The following is a 15320-nucleotide window of genomic DNA, read 5'->3' on the forward strand; positions in this document are numbered from 1 at the left end:
TTTGAATTAAGGGGGATCTTTATCTTATTTGGCGTCATGTCAATCCCATAAGCTTTTTTATGAATATTTTCTATTTTTGATATAAATTTACAGAAGTCAAGTCCAAGATAAATATTTCTTTCACAAGTTTAACTGTGTTCAGAACTTTGTTAAAGTTAAGAAGGTTGTTAACTTCATTGTTGTTAACTTTCAAATCTTTTCTGCTCTTGAATTTTTATGGATACACTTGTGATCTGCTGGTTTTCTAACGATATTTGAGACCTTTTCAGCTATTCTTGTTTATATTTAAATACATGAGCACATGATGAAATATTTCACATTTAAAAAGTAACCACCATGCTGTTAATCATGTTGTTAACTTTAATCACGTTGTTAACCTTAATCACATTGTTAACTTAAACAAAGTTCTGAACAATTGGCTTTTTATGCCTAGATGTTATATTAAACTACATAGTTATTTTCATTTACAGTACCGGGAACGTTCCCCTAGAAGTTTACGAAAGCACCAACTATCTCGACAACAAAGCAACCAGAGGCCAATGCTGGAAAACATCCAACTTGACAACACCTGATAATAATGGGATCGAGAACATGTATAACTCCCTGCCTCGATCAAACGGGATGTCGTCATGTGATATGGAGGTCCCAGATGGAACAGTTGTGAATGGTGCATTGAGTAGCCAGGAGAATAAACCACAAAATGTCAAGAGAGTGGGTGTAAAAAATGGGTTGCCTCAAGGTCCAAATTCCACAGAACGTCCATGGTCCCAAAAGTTTGAGGATATTCATTTTATTGATGACCCTCCATCTCCACCACCTGCATATGATCAGGCAGTTGAAGGTGCCAATACATATGGGGCATTGCAACGAGACAGTGGGGGATTTAACAGTAAAGTGTTGCACAAAGGTGGGGATATCCAAGGACTTGATGATAAAACAGTTGATGGAAAAATGATTGAAAATCAAGATAGTGGGAAAGGTAGTTTGCCACCAATAGAGGTAACACAGAAAAGTTCACCGAAAAAGAAAAAGAAAGCATTTTTAAAAACACCAAGACAAGTGAAAGATGAGAAAAATCCAAGGACTTAAGGTGCTGCTTAGCTTGTTTAAGTAAGCTGTAATGTGTAAGCAACCCACAGCTACTTAATTGTTAAATGGTTATGGTCAACAGGCATTTAAAATGTGCAATGTCATACCTAATTTGTCATCTCTAATCGGCAATTACCATTTCTTTGTCAAAGTCACATTGCTTCCTCAGAAGAGAAACATTAGAAAAGCATAAGCATTGTTGTTCAACGATTGTCTTCATTTGTCCATTTTTCTTTGATACTGCACCTCAATACCTAATTCCATTGTTAAGGGGTGAGAATATTCTAGTTGTAAAGGTGTCCACCTCTAACCCAAGAGGTTGTGGGTTTGATCCCCACCAGGGGTACTTTCTCATGGCCTCTGAAAAGGACACCAGTACTAGTTCCTGGCCAAGAAATGGACTCTAGAGAGATTTTAGAAGCAATCAACATTTGTCACAATCAAGGTGAAGTATGAACTAAACTGTAGATTTTAATGAGCTAAAAGCAAAGCTTAAAAGCATAAATAATTGTGTTTTTTAAATTTGATCTAGTTCTAGCTTGTCTGTGGGTTTTTTTGAGAAAAGAAATGTACCCGTACTTATTGTCATAGCCTTGATGTTGTTGGTGTTGTCAGCATCGTCGTCGTAGTGCAAACGCTTTAACCTCTGTCATTATATTCAAAAACTGTTATTCAAATGAAACTTGGAACACATCTTGCCAGAGGCTATTTGCAGACGCAGCATGAGGCCCATGACTCTTGATTAAAAAATTGTTGAGTATTGCCCCCTTTTGCTGAACAACATTCAATTGTAAGCCTTCATTCTGCAGCGCTCTAGTTTGTCAAGAGTTTCTATCACTATAACAACAGAATGTTCCTATAAAAGCAAATTTGATTTCACCTGCAAGCTGTTTTCGTTTCTATTTTTTAAATGAATAGGGATTAGTGTGTATGTATGTATGAAATTAATCATTTTGATGTCAACAGTACCATTATTGGTGCCGAGCCATCAACTTGTAATGGGCATTCTATGGGAGTAAATTTCAGCACCGTAGTTCCATGTTAGCATTTGTTTTAAATGATTCATTATTCTGTCCTACATTCCAATGTTGAAGTCTTTCTTCTTGTTCAGTGTTAACTTATGATCTATGAACTGTAGCTGAGTGAGGTCGAACACAAAGAAGTTGTTTGTTTACTGTTAACCCTGACCCTGCCTTTGTAAAACCGCCAACCCAAGAGATTTCTTTCCATTTCTGGTTTTAAAATGTACAGCCAGACAATGATTTATTTTTTAATTTAGAACCCAGAGTTAATATAAGTATCTATCATGTGTTTCTGGTACTGATAGAAAAATCCGACCTGCGGGCATGTGCGTAATTCTTGCATACCGGACGTGTGTTTCAGGTCATGTGACCAGTGCTGGAAAAACCCATCTTACATACCCCATGTAAGATGAGTCACGCGCAACAACGCTTATTTCAGCTTCTTATTTCATTTATTGTATGGTTTATGAAAGATATAGAATGCCATTTCATTAAAGTGCAATCAAATATATATGTTTGCAAGTCTTTTAATTAAAACTGATAATAATTCATCGTAAAAAACGCTATTTTTAGTTATTTAAAATTACTGCGCTCTATGACGTCAGCAAACAACGTCGCACGCACTTTTTGGTGTAAATGTACGAAAGTTTGTTTTCTACGTCATTTTTTTCCATAAATTCATAATTTTAGGTATGCAAGAAAAAATATCAATCATGTTTTTCCGGTCCGGATCGAAAAATACGGCCCTCGGGCACGCTGCGTTACGGTAACTCGGCAAGCCTCGTTACCGGCTAACGCGCATGCCCTCGGGTCGGATTTTTCTATCCGTACCAGAAACACATGATAGATACTTATATTCCTTAATAGTGACTATATTCGTATCGTTGCACTCCCCTCAAATTTGGAAATTCATCTTCAAATTCCAGATATATTTATATGCTATAAAAGTCTGATGGCCAAACGTGCTAGCAATAGCGGTCCCATAATCTTGACATAAGGTTTTTCCAAAAAAGATCCCTACCTACCATTTCTAGTAGATTTTGGATGTTAACCTTAAACAAACAATTTATTTTGTTAGGCCTGATGTCAGTGTTGGCATTTTATGCATTTCAATGAAGGTTGTGGCTGTACATATGTAATATGTTGACTTATGCTGTAAAAGAATTATTGCCATATTTTAGTGTGTTTAAGTTCAATATCATGTTCAAAGTAATATGTGACACAATATGTGAAAACAGGCTAAAGGCAATTATGATGTAACTTAGGGATTACATTTGATAAATTTTTACTGTAGGGCGTTTTTGTTGATACCAAACCAGTTTCAGTTTTGGTTTCAGCAGTTACAAAATTGTTTTTTATAGTTTTGCTTGAAGTAACAAGTGCATGGTTTTGTTTACATTTTCAACAACATGGCAGAGCTACTGTGGCTACTGAGGCACTCAATTACTAATAAAACCCTTTTCATTTAGCTCATTTGCCCATTGTAAGGCATTATTGTCAAAAAGATTGCGTTACAACAAACGTGGCTGATCACTTTCCGCCATGTTGTTTTCGAAGTAAACTAGATTTCGGCTGGAACGAACCGATAAAACCGCCTCCGGTAGGGGTTTCGATAGTTTCAAAAACCAGTTTCGGTTTTTGTTAAAAAATGATTAAAATTGGTTTTGGTTTTATTTGAAACTTTTACAACAAATACACAGTTCGTGAAACCGATATAAAACCAAAACCAGTTTAATACCAACAAAAACGCCCGTAGTTAATTGACAGTAAAAATAAAACCAATGTCACCCTTAAATAACCAGCTTGTTGAAAAAAAAATCTCAGTCACCTGTGGCCTGGTTTTCACAGACAGTGTCAAATATTATGGTTTTGTGATTAACTATGAGTCCTTTAACAGTGCTATTCATCGTAATAATTATGTCCTTTAAATTCTTTTCAGTGGCCTGGCCACACAAAAACAATGTATTTACTGTTGTTTTATGTGAAGGGCATAAAGAAGTACAAAGAAGTACATTCCTTTGCAGATGCTATAGTCTGTCCGTCCGTAAACCAAACCTTGTCCGATAGATAACTAAAGTAAGCTTGGTCCTTAAGTCCTCAAACGTGGCAGGGAAGCTGGTTATGACCAGCAGATGACTTCTATGTATTTTGAGGTCAAAGGTCATGGTCGCGGTTACCTTGGACACAAAAAGCTTTTCCAAATGATATCTCGAGTATGCTTCTTCCTACAGTCCTCAAACCTGTTAGGAAGGTTTGTTATGTCCAGCTATTGGTTTTGAGGTCAGTAGGTCAAAGGTCTTGATTATGGTGACCTTGAACAATAAAAGCTAATTAATAACTAGAGTACACAACATTAAGAACTGGTCAATAACTCTTCCTACAGTCCTCAAACTTGTAGGGATGTTGGTCATAACCTTAAAATACCCCATTGACACTTTTAATGTGAAATGACTTTTTGGTTGTCAGAAGGGGAGGAAAGATGTTTTACAAACATCACTTGTGCTTTTCTTCTGACAAGACCCAATGGGGAGCATTTGTCAGGTGTTTGTGACAGTGCTTGTTTACTGTTTTACTTAGTCATAATCGCCCCTAACAAAAACCTCTTGAACTTCAGACCTATGATAAGATTTGGACCCTTTTTCATTCAAGATTTATAGCATCAGTTGAAATTATTTTGCATTCTTATATATTTGATTTGAACTTGAAACATTGAAACAATGTTGCAGAAGGGTGATTTGATAATTTACTGAGCTAAATAAATACATGAAATGTCCATAAATAGCGAACATAATTTTCGATGCTATTTATTAATGACATCACATTAAAAGTTATTACATTAGTTATAAATAATAAAAAAAAGGTAATGATGTTACTTCATGATGGTGATGTCATTTATGATATGAATTGTTTCATAAATCTTATTTTGGTGCCTTAAATATTTTGTGAATATTATTAATTTCTTAGCATTTAAGAAATTAAGGCTACAAGCCATGCAATGTTGTCATTGTTTTACTTTGCGGAAGCATAACTTCAAGGGAAACATTTTTACTAGTCTCACATTGGAATTGGCATTTGATGGTAACTTTTACATTGATATAACTTGAGTCAAGTTATATACCTCGTTTATTATTTTGTTTATTTCTTTCTGAAAACTTATTTGTTTTTCTGCTGGTGCTTTAAAAATATTTTAGAATAGAAACTCGACTTGTCAATAGACGTTGCATTTATAACCTGTTTTTTCTTGTTATATACAAATCCGAAGTTCATCCATACTGTTCAATACAATTTAGTGTTCAATATTATGTTTTGTTTCATGTGTGTTGCATTATTTTTCAGGTTTCTTTTACTCTTTTTTTGGAAAACTGCACTCAGCCTTTTCTGGCTTTCATCTAATGTGTTGATATTATTTATTTCTTATGTGTTCAAGTAGTTAATGGTAAAAGCAATGTGATGTAAATATTGATTTACTTTGCTGAAGCAAAACCTCAAGGGAAATATTTTAACTAGTCTCTAGATATTACTTTAGTCGAGTAAGATACCTTGTTTACTTTCTTTGTTTATTCCAGTCCGAAAACTTAATTTTACATCATACGTTTTATACAAATCTTAAGTTCATCCATACAGTCTAATAAAATTTAGTGTTCAAAGTTATATTTTGTACAAGAGAATACCAGATTTTTCCAAATTTACCTTACATTTATTTTAGTAAAACAGCAGTCAGACAAGTTACCGCTTTTAATCAGGTGAATCAGTAAATTAAAACAGAAGCTGGACAAGTAGATGAAATATAATCTCAACCACTAAGCTTGTTAAGGGGCTATTAATATGCATTTTTTGGTTAAAACTGGTTATGTGACCATTTTGCATTAACAGTCACATTAAACCATTTATTTAGGTAAATACATAGTGTGACATACTAATATCCATCAACCATTTCTAATACACTGGTTTAAGCTGGTTTTGACGATCATTTCCTTAGCATTCTCATATCAATGTTTTCAAAACACAAACAGCATGTCAGCAAAAAAAAAAAAAACTACAGCGAAATACTTCCTCGTGTTGTTACTATCAAGTTTACAGCAAATAAAGTTACTGTTTTTATTAATTGAAAATTCGAGTAATTCAAAAATATTTGTCAAAAATAACTGCTGTTTTTATGTGCCATGTGTCACTGGAATTGTGTTTTTCCTCAAATTATCAGATGCATATTGTTGATCTTATTGAGGTCCGTTTGTCTGTTGTTTTAAAATTTTGAACAGTGGCTTTTTATGATATTCATTTAGTCATCATTTTCAGCTGGATGGGTCGGTTGCATTCGTCAAGTAAACACTTGAGTCCATGAAAGTCTTGATAACAAGTCAATTTTGGTGCATGTGTTCTTAACGCAGTTACAGACATAATTTTCATTACTGCCATTTTGTGTATCCTTCTTTTGCTGTTAATATTGTTTTCAAAGTTGTGTGCATTTATTTTTGTAATAAAATAAATAAATTTCTTAAAAAAGTTGTCTTATCATTGTTACAAGATATTTATACAAGGCATTAAAAAAAAAAAATGTTTGTTTATGGTTCCTCGACCTTCCCTATTTCTTTGCCGCTGACCCTAAACCTTTTTACATCCTTGAGATATATTTTTTATCATTTAAATTGTTTTGGCTCTAAACAATACCAGGGACGCCAATACTGATTGTATAGATGTTCTTAAGCAATTTTTTTATAATTTATAGTTTTTGGTCACAGAAATTTCTCTAGAAACAATTTGCCCAAAGAAAAAACAAACAAAAATAGATAAAATAAAATACCCTATTTTGGGGGCATGAACCTGTTCACATTTTTTAAATGCTTTATGAAAAAGCACAGCCCTTCATGTTTACAAAAAATCACAAATCTAAGTCTGGACTGATTCGGAAAAGCATTTTTTTTCTCCAAAGGGCAAAAGATCAAATTAAATTTGGAAATGAATGTGGATAATAATTTAATAATTTAGTAAAATAAATAATGGTATTTTTTATCAGTTTTGAGTCCACTGCCCAAACACTGGATTTAGATTGAAAAAAAAAATAAAACCAGTATTGTTGACAAGGTTTTTCCAATATTTGACCTAGTGACCTAGTTCCATAATAAAAATTAAAAAAAGACAAACATTTAAACAGTTTCATAAAGATTGATGATTATAAAGGTTTTTGACCTAGTGACCTACTTTTTCAACCTGAAATGACCCATAATCAAGAATAGTAGTGTTAATAGGTTTTTTTTTTACATTTGATATAATTGATCTAATTCTTAACCCAACATGACCCAGAATAGTATTTAGTGTACCGGGGTAAATTTCATAGCGACAGGAGAAACAGGTTTAAATGTCGGAAACGGCGAAATTATATCGTTTTGAACACAGTTTATGAGGTTATAATCCAACCATTAATTTCACTGAAGAGAATGAAATGAATATGTATCTTCACTATACAATAATCAGTGTGTGTATACCAGGTGATAAATTATGTCACATAAGCTACTTCAAAAGGCAAAGTTTTAAGCAAAATGAAGACTTAAATCAAAGATAACTTCATTTTACTACACCATTTTAAATTAAACAAAGTTTCCGAAACAATGTTTTGACACTGCTCTGTCAGACGGCCGTATTGTGAAAAGGTTTGTCAAAATGTTTTAAGAAACTAAACTCTCAAACTTTGGTAAAAGACGGAAAGTAGGGCTCTGTAAGTGGCAAATTGATTATGATTTTGAAAAATTGATTATTGCAAGAAGTAAACTTATTTTTAAATTTACATGATAAAATCTTATTGGAATGTTACCAAAATAAATATTTAATAAATAAATGTGCATTTGATGGATTTAACCTATGAATAGTAATGAATGAGATAGTTCTGTTTGACCGAATATCATTTTCTATTATTCATGAATTATAAGTAAGCATCAAACATTGGCAACTGTTCTTTTCATGCATTTCTTCATTTACGATTATGAAATCGATGATTGTTGGATATAACCACTCCGATTATCATTTTGGTCTACCCTTCAATCCCTAAAAATCATCGAAAACAGATGAGGAAGTTAACAATTTATTCATATCACATTTGAAAAGTACAAGCACAAAAACCAGGAATATTATACAGGAAAAAACTACTAGGACATAATCACAACAAAATTATAAAGTCAAACAATCTTGCAGTGCACAAGTCATCTTGACACCATGATTTTAATTTGTGTAATATTTCTATTCCTATAACAGACACATGATCACATTTTAATAAAGATGTATGGAAAGCACTGTATCCACTCCTAAAGGACGTTAAGGCAAAATATAGCCGGAGTTATGGGCCTTGCTATATTGTCACTGGAAACACATGTACCAAGTTTTATTTGAAAATTTTAAACTTTTTTTCTGAATTATGGCCAAGGTTCGTTGATGACACAGACAATACCGCAACTTCTTTGAAAAACAGACCAGCTCAAAATCATGACAGAAATTTACATGATAACCAACAGAATTTTCACTCTATTGTCAACAGATACACTTTTAAATAGGTAGACCTCACTTTAGCTGTATGATTTATGAGTGAATCATTCCTGACTCCAAAACATTCTTGAAAACAAAATAATAATGGTGAACAAAACTGAAATCATTCAAGTTTACTCGAAGAAAGGAAAAAAGTATTAATTTGAAAACTATTATTTACATATCAAACAATCTACCTAACAACTTTCGAGCAAGAACAATCAGTTTGTTGTACTGAACTCTAATTGCAATACCAACATCACGGTTTAGTCTTGAAGGCAGACACACAGCAGTGTTATGAACCTAAATTCACAACAATGTATTCCAAGTGTAGGTACTATATAGCGTTATTGCACATCAACATCTTTAAGAAATTCCCAAAAAAGCATCTAGTGGTATCCACAATTTCACACCAGTAGTTTCGGCTGCTGATTAATTATTTGCTTCTACTAGCAACCATTATATGGTAAAAAAAATCATCAATGTCTAAAACATTTTAACGGAATTTGTCTGTTCACTTCCAACTGTCCTAACCACTAGGTAAAACACCAAGCACTCTTTAACGTTGTACTCTTGTTCTTAAATCACAGCTGTGGGCTGAAATGTCATAATTGTTTCCCCCATAATGCTATATTCTTGAGATGGGGATTAAAAGAATAATTGCATGTTCATACTTTGTTGCTTATTTTAAATGAAAGCAATCGTTTCACTCATTAAACCAAGTGTAGTTTTCTTGCCCACACGTCGCAACATCGAATCACTAGCATCTAGTTTTCCCCTACAATTAAGCACTCAGTTTAGATGAAAGCCTTTCTCTTTTGTTGCAGACAGCAGCCTTTCTCTTAGAATCTCCTCTGAAGAGTACTCGGGCAGTTTGAGATAGTGCACACAAGTGTTCACAGATGGGAAACTGTTATCGTCCCCGTCGACTTTCCTCACGACGGTGAGGTGGGGGTGGAGGTTAGCAAGCCCGCCGGGAGGCAGGGAGGAACAGCCCGTTGTGAACTGCAGGAAGGATTTTCTCTCATCCGCATCTAGGCCGACCATCACGTTAACCAGGCGCTGGAACACTGCGCTGCAAATATAGAAAACCAGCTTGTATGACAGCCATGATGGTTTTATCATCACTGGGATAAAGAATAATTCAAGTATAAAAAGGTCATTTGGTCGTTTTTTTCCCACTGTAGGGCTGTAGTATTTTTTTCCCACTATAGAGCTGTGGTCAACAGTTTTTCCCACTATAGGGCTGTGAAACAAACTAAATACTACCTTGTCTCCAAGTTACTATATCCTACAAAGAATAGTACCAATGTTTTGAGACTAATATTGAAAGATATGGTTTAATAATCATTCTCCCTTTATACAATATACTACTACATCATGAAATATGCGAAGAATGCTGCTTCTAAGATCGAACAGCATTTCAAGATTTGCTGAACTGACCTGTCCTTAGTGTATCCCAGCTTGGGTTCTGTGTAAGTGAGAATGTCCTCCCTTGTCCAGGATGGGGCCTGTTCTCCACACAGGATACGGCGCAGCTCCGCGGGTGAGAACGAGTGGAGCTTCTCCATAGGGAACACTGCGCTAAAGCCACCTGGAAAAGTACAACATGTTCATGTTCAGGACACTGATTTTTGTATATTAGGCTGAAATTTTGCCTGTACAGAAGACTTTAAACAATTTTACATTTTAACACGCTTCTACACTTTTAAACTGTTTTACGAGTATTAAGAACTTTGTCAGACAAACATAGCCTCATTATTGTACTTTCTTAAAATGGGAATAATTGAATAATAGAAAGCTTGCAAAGCACTACTTGTATGTGTACACGTGGACTACTTTTAGTGCACTATGTCACCCAGGTATGTGTACATTGTACAGGTTAAGTAGCAGTGAGCCTTTAAGTACAAGTTCAAAATTAAAATTACACTTTTCCAATTTTAAACAACTGCGACTTTTACGTTTATGTTTAGTTACACATACAAGTACACGTGCAAGTACACGTGCAAGTACACATGCAAGTACACATACAAGTACACATACACATCATGTTTCCTAAACCCTTTCACTTGTATCCCGCTTTCTACACTGAAAAATGGGTAGGAAATTGTTTACCAAATAATGTCATCTGAATCCAAAACCATGATCTGCATCTTGTGTTTATACATCTAATAACTGTAAGACTTACTTCTAAATGCGTCCATCTGCCTACGTATGCCAGAATTTAGACACAAGTCGTACACAAGGTCCGTATATTCTTCCACGTTCATTAACGTCACCTCCTGTAATATACATCCACACATTCATATAGTAAATGTCAACATTTCATACAACTTAAGTTGTTATTATAGTACAAAAAAGCATGGATGGTTTAAAACTCACTTAAGTAACTAAAGGAATGCATACACTAAACATTTGACATTATATTTATCTTGTAATTCATATGACAGTTCCTATTTTTTTATCCATTCATATCTGGTTAACCGTAAAGCACTCACACTTTTAACTTGAATTATATTTTGGAATTACACTACTGTGCCATCTTATCAATGGACAAATCGTACAATCACTTCTTCAAGTTGATATTTCTGAGAGGTCATAAAATCATTTTGTAAGAAATACCAGGTTGTTAGATTGGTAAGCCCATCCTAGATATATTTGATTTCACAAGCAGAATGTTAAATTTAATCTACAACTTTTCAAGATAATTTTGTCAAACGCATGTATATAAAAGTGTCCCCATATGTTTCATCTCAGAAACTGTTACATCATCTTCCCAGTTGGGGTTCCAGTCGATGGCCTTGATACCTTATTTCTTGGATAAGTCTACCACTATATGTTTCGACTACGGTATATAATCTGTCATCTCTGAAACCCTTACAGCATCTTCCCAGTTGGGGGCCCCAGGTATTTAAGGCATGAACCCACATTTCTTTGATTAGCCTACCAATATGTATTTTTCTACTTGAAACCTTTACCTCATCTTCACCGTCAGGCTTTAAGTCAATGGCTGTAAACCCGTATTTCTTGGACGATGGATTAAACTGGTATGTCAGTCTGAAAACACAATCAATTTTTAGATAATCTGGTCTGCTGTGCAAGTTGTATTGAATATGAAACTAATGTCCTTCAATTTTAAAATTCAAATCAAATTTAATACTTATGGAGATAATCTGGTCTGCTGTCCAAGCTGTTTTAATTAATCTTAAACTGACCTTATTTCAACAAGACTATCGCAAAGCAAGCCAATTCACTTCTGTTGCTTTTGTCAAATAATGTGTATAAATTGACAAGTGATAAAGCAACGAGTTACAGGCCTTGCTGTACATGTGCATTTCGTACAATAACACAAATTAATGTCAATTCTGACAACACCAAGGCTATGACAAAGCCTCGACTTCTTCGAAATACAGATCAGCAAAAAAATCAATCCATGCAAATAAAATAAAGACTGTTACATTTAAATATTAAACTTCATTCAAACAATCTATTCTATAACTTATATAGTTGTTTTTTTCCATGTAATCAAACTCATGTCCTGTCCAACATCTTACTTCAACTACATACACATTCAGAGTCTTATACATACCCTAGATCCTCGAGAAACACTCCAGCAGAGGGGATCGTGGGATTGGGCAGGGCCAGCTCCTGTAGAGCTACATTCCGACGATCCTCTGACATGGAACGGTCTTGTAGGATTCGCTGCTTCCTTGCTGATAACTCGCGCAACTGCTTCAGGAATGATGACCTGTAACCATTCAGTTGTATTCAATGAATTCAAGATACACAACTATAATGTAAACACACAAAAACTGAACAAATATAAGATGAAATGAAAGTTAGAAGAAAACCCATAAAAAGATAGTATGGCACATCTCTACCCTCATTTTCAGGTGTTGGCAGGTAGATAGGTAGTTTTTTTATTATATTCCTAAAACCTTAATTTCATTATGGAAAACAAATAAATATTTTTATAAAAGGCTAAAAATTATTCAGGTCACAGGTATTTATGAGTCTGTCGGTCGGGTAACACCAAACAAACAATGTACATTGAGAAATTCAATGGTTTGAGCTTAATAATATTCAAACAAAATGCATAGGAGATGGAAGCATGCACTAATTGTGAGAGTCAACATTCCTGTTTAGCATTCTTGCATGATTTAAAATCTTTATAGATGCATAATAAAGGTTGAAGCAAACAAACAATATTAAAAATGCACTTTTACTCCCAAATAAGATTTACCACAGTTAATAATATTGTTTTAATATTCCAAAAAGGATGAATAAATGTAAAAAACAGTGGTCCTTATGAAGGATACCGAGTTGATTTTGAAAGAAATGAGCATAAAACACGGTATTTCTACCTTATGAGACTATAGTAGATCACATTAAATCTTTTAGCATTCACCAATCATTTAATATTTTTGCGCTTTCTGCTATTAAATACACGGTTACAATCTTGTTATCAGTAATTCATATTTTCCATAAATGCATTATTTAGTAAGTAGTTATAGGTTTATCACTCAAAATTTATGTTTGTTATACATGTGTATGTATTGATTTTTAATAAGGGTGCCACTTTAATTAAAAAAAAAAAATATAGAGATTTTTTATCAGTACACAAATCATATGCTTTTTTTATGATCATTAAAGTCAAATGAGCTATTAAAACATGATAATGCATTAAAATGATCAAAAAGAGTTATTGCATCAACCTATATTGTGCGGCTTTCATACAAACTGCATGCTACAACCACCCACATGTGAGATTTATCATTTATTCTCTGAGGATCTGTAGCGTACCTGTGGGGGTCTATAGAATCCAGGTCCTCCTCCTCCAGAATTCCCTCAAACCAGGGGGCGGCGGTCTGGGGGCGGGCCTTGGGTGGGTCCAGGATCAGTTCCTTGTTGTCCCAGTCCTCGCTTGTCTGGGACTCAGTGAGGGAACCAGCAGGGGGTCGGGACAAGGACTGGCTATACTGCCGGGTGATGTTATGGCCAACCTCACCCATACACATCAGCTTCAGGAATGGCACAGACAGTGGGAGGTCAATGAGCCGGTTGTCCTGGAAACACTTGGCAAGCAGAGAGCCGAGGAAGGTAAAAAGTCGCTCCACACGGTCCAGGTCAGGACTGTCCTGGGGCCAGGGGGCGGGGAACAGACCTCCCGACCGCTGGATGTAGTAACCCACAGGCTTCTTTCCTTCACCTATGTCAACCTGATGGGCGAAAAACACAAATATCATCCACATGACAAGCACTGAAGTAAAATACTCATTGCATATCTTGACCTACACAAAAAAATGCCTTATATTTGACGTCACAACCGCTATTTGCTGTTAATGATATCAGTGACCAAAAATAAATATTTGAATGATCAAGTATGAATTATTGTGCTTGTGATTGTCAACAAGCTCAAAAATCCACAAACTGAGCAAGCTTGAAAAGTATTTCACCAGCACAGGGCTAAAACTAATTTATTTTTGCTCAATTGTTAAGACATCTGAAAGCTGATATAAATCACCCTTGAGTCTGTTTCCTGGGCAGAAACCAGTACTGTATCCATTTTGATAGGCAATGAGTAAGAACCCCTTATAGGGCTCCAACCCACAACCTTTTGGGTAAGAGGCAGACACCTAAACCACTAAACCCCTCTTACTCCAGCGCAAGGCTTGCTTGATTTTGCAAATTGCTAACAAGCATTCTTCCAGGCCAGCAAGCCAACCACATGACAGGTTGCAAAACACAGTGAAAACAAAGTAAATCAATAATTCATGGCAAGTTGTTACGGACTGAAAATTAAACAAAAAACAAAAAGATCCACGGAAATACTCAATCAATCTTTAAGTCGCAATTCATTGATGTTGATCTTTCATTAGTCATCTGAATGTATTATAAGATGATCCACACACGAGAAACAGCCTAACGGGTTTGAAGAATTGATGTTTTATTGAATTAAAATAATCAAACTTTATTCTCAAAATGCCAATCTAATAGAGTATGGCAATTATTTTGATACTGCCAGCGATGAGCAATTTTTGAAAATCATAATCAATTTTCGTCTTCTTTCGATGAAACAATCTATTTATGACAGTACTGGATCATAGTTTTATCCCTTGTTTGTTCCCCACAGGTAATTACCTCGCGTTCCATGTCGTCATGGAACTCATCATCACAGATCCACATGCCGATGGTGGCCTTCTGAAGTTCAGCAGCCACGAGGGCGTAGAACTCCAGGGTGGGGCCCAGCCCTGTCCCCTCCTCACCCACAAACTCTATCTCCAGGATAGACTTCCTCCCAGCATGGAACTTCAACATCTGTAAAATTGTGAAGTTTACATCATTAACAAAAAAATCCAGATTTAAACCTCTGGTTTTAGTCCTTCAACTTCTGTAACAGTTCATTAAGCCAATTAATCTATACTGAATTGTAAAGACAGCTGGAAGCTAATATGAACCAATGTTGGGGCTGTTTCCTGGGTAGAAACCAGTACCATAACATGGAGGCTACAAGAAAGGACCCCTGGTGGTGATCAAAGCCACAACCGTGAGTGGAAGACAGACACATATACAGCATTCACCCTCTACATAAATCAATTGATAATTGTTCATTGAATTTATTTAATAGCAACTGATATTTCCCAAGGTGTACATATAGATATATTTTATTCAGTATCATTAACCCAATTGTTTTTA

The 15320-nt window shown here is 35.0% G+C and overlaps 2 protein-coding genes and 1 long non-coding RNA gene across 9 annotated transcripts in view; 1 reads left to right on the forward strand and 2 right to left on the reverse strand.

Moving 5' to 3' along the window:
- The window catches only part of LOC128208972 (uncharacterized), a 40631-nt gene extending 33996 nt beyond the window's left edge, over positions 1–6635 (forward strand). For 5 of the 6 annotated variants that reach the window (XM_052912742.1, XM_052912746.1, XM_052912745.1 and 2 more), the window contains one exon: positions 471–6635. In XM_052912742.1, the coding sequence (XP_052768702.1) occupies positions 471–1089 (619 nt within the window). In that variant the 3' untranslated portion in view covers positions 1090–6635. The remainder of the gene's footprint in view (positions 1–470) is intronic. The other variant, XM_052912747.1, reaches the window with a different exon arrangement.
- The window catches only part of LOC128208973 (uncharacterized), a 57651-nt gene that overhangs the window by 6666 nt on the left and 35665 nt on the right, over positions 1–15320 (reverse strand). The window lies entirely within an intron of this gene.
- The window catches only part of LOC128208971 (E3 ubiquitin-protein ligase HECTD1-like), a 43666-nt gene continuing 36519 nt past the window's right edge, over positions 8174–15320 (reverse strand). For both annotated transcript variants that reach the window (XM_052912741.1, XM_052912740.1), the window contains exons 38-44: positions 14766–14942; positions 13428–13843; positions 12214–12372; positions 11603–11681; positions 10813–10906; positions 10068–10218; positions 8174–9699 (exon numbers count right to left, since the gene is read on the reverse strand). In XM_052912741.1, the coding sequence (XP_052768701.1) occupies positions 9417–9699; positions 10068–10218; positions 10813–10906; positions 11603–11681; positions 12214–12372; positions 13428–13843; positions 14766–14942 (1359 nt within the window). In that variant the 3' untranslated portion in view covers positions 8174–9416. The remainder of the gene's footprint in view (positions 9700–10067; positions 10219–10812; positions 10907–11602; positions 11682–12213; positions 12373–13427; positions 13844–14765; positions 14943–15320) is intronic.

Source organism: Mya arenaria, chromosome 11, assembly GCF_026914265.1.
Source record: "Mya arenaria isolate MELC-2E11 chromosome 11, ASM2691426v1".
NCBI classification, from domain to species: domain Eukaryota; kingdom Metazoa; phylum Mollusca; class Bivalvia; order Myida; family Myidae; genus Mya; species Mya arenaria.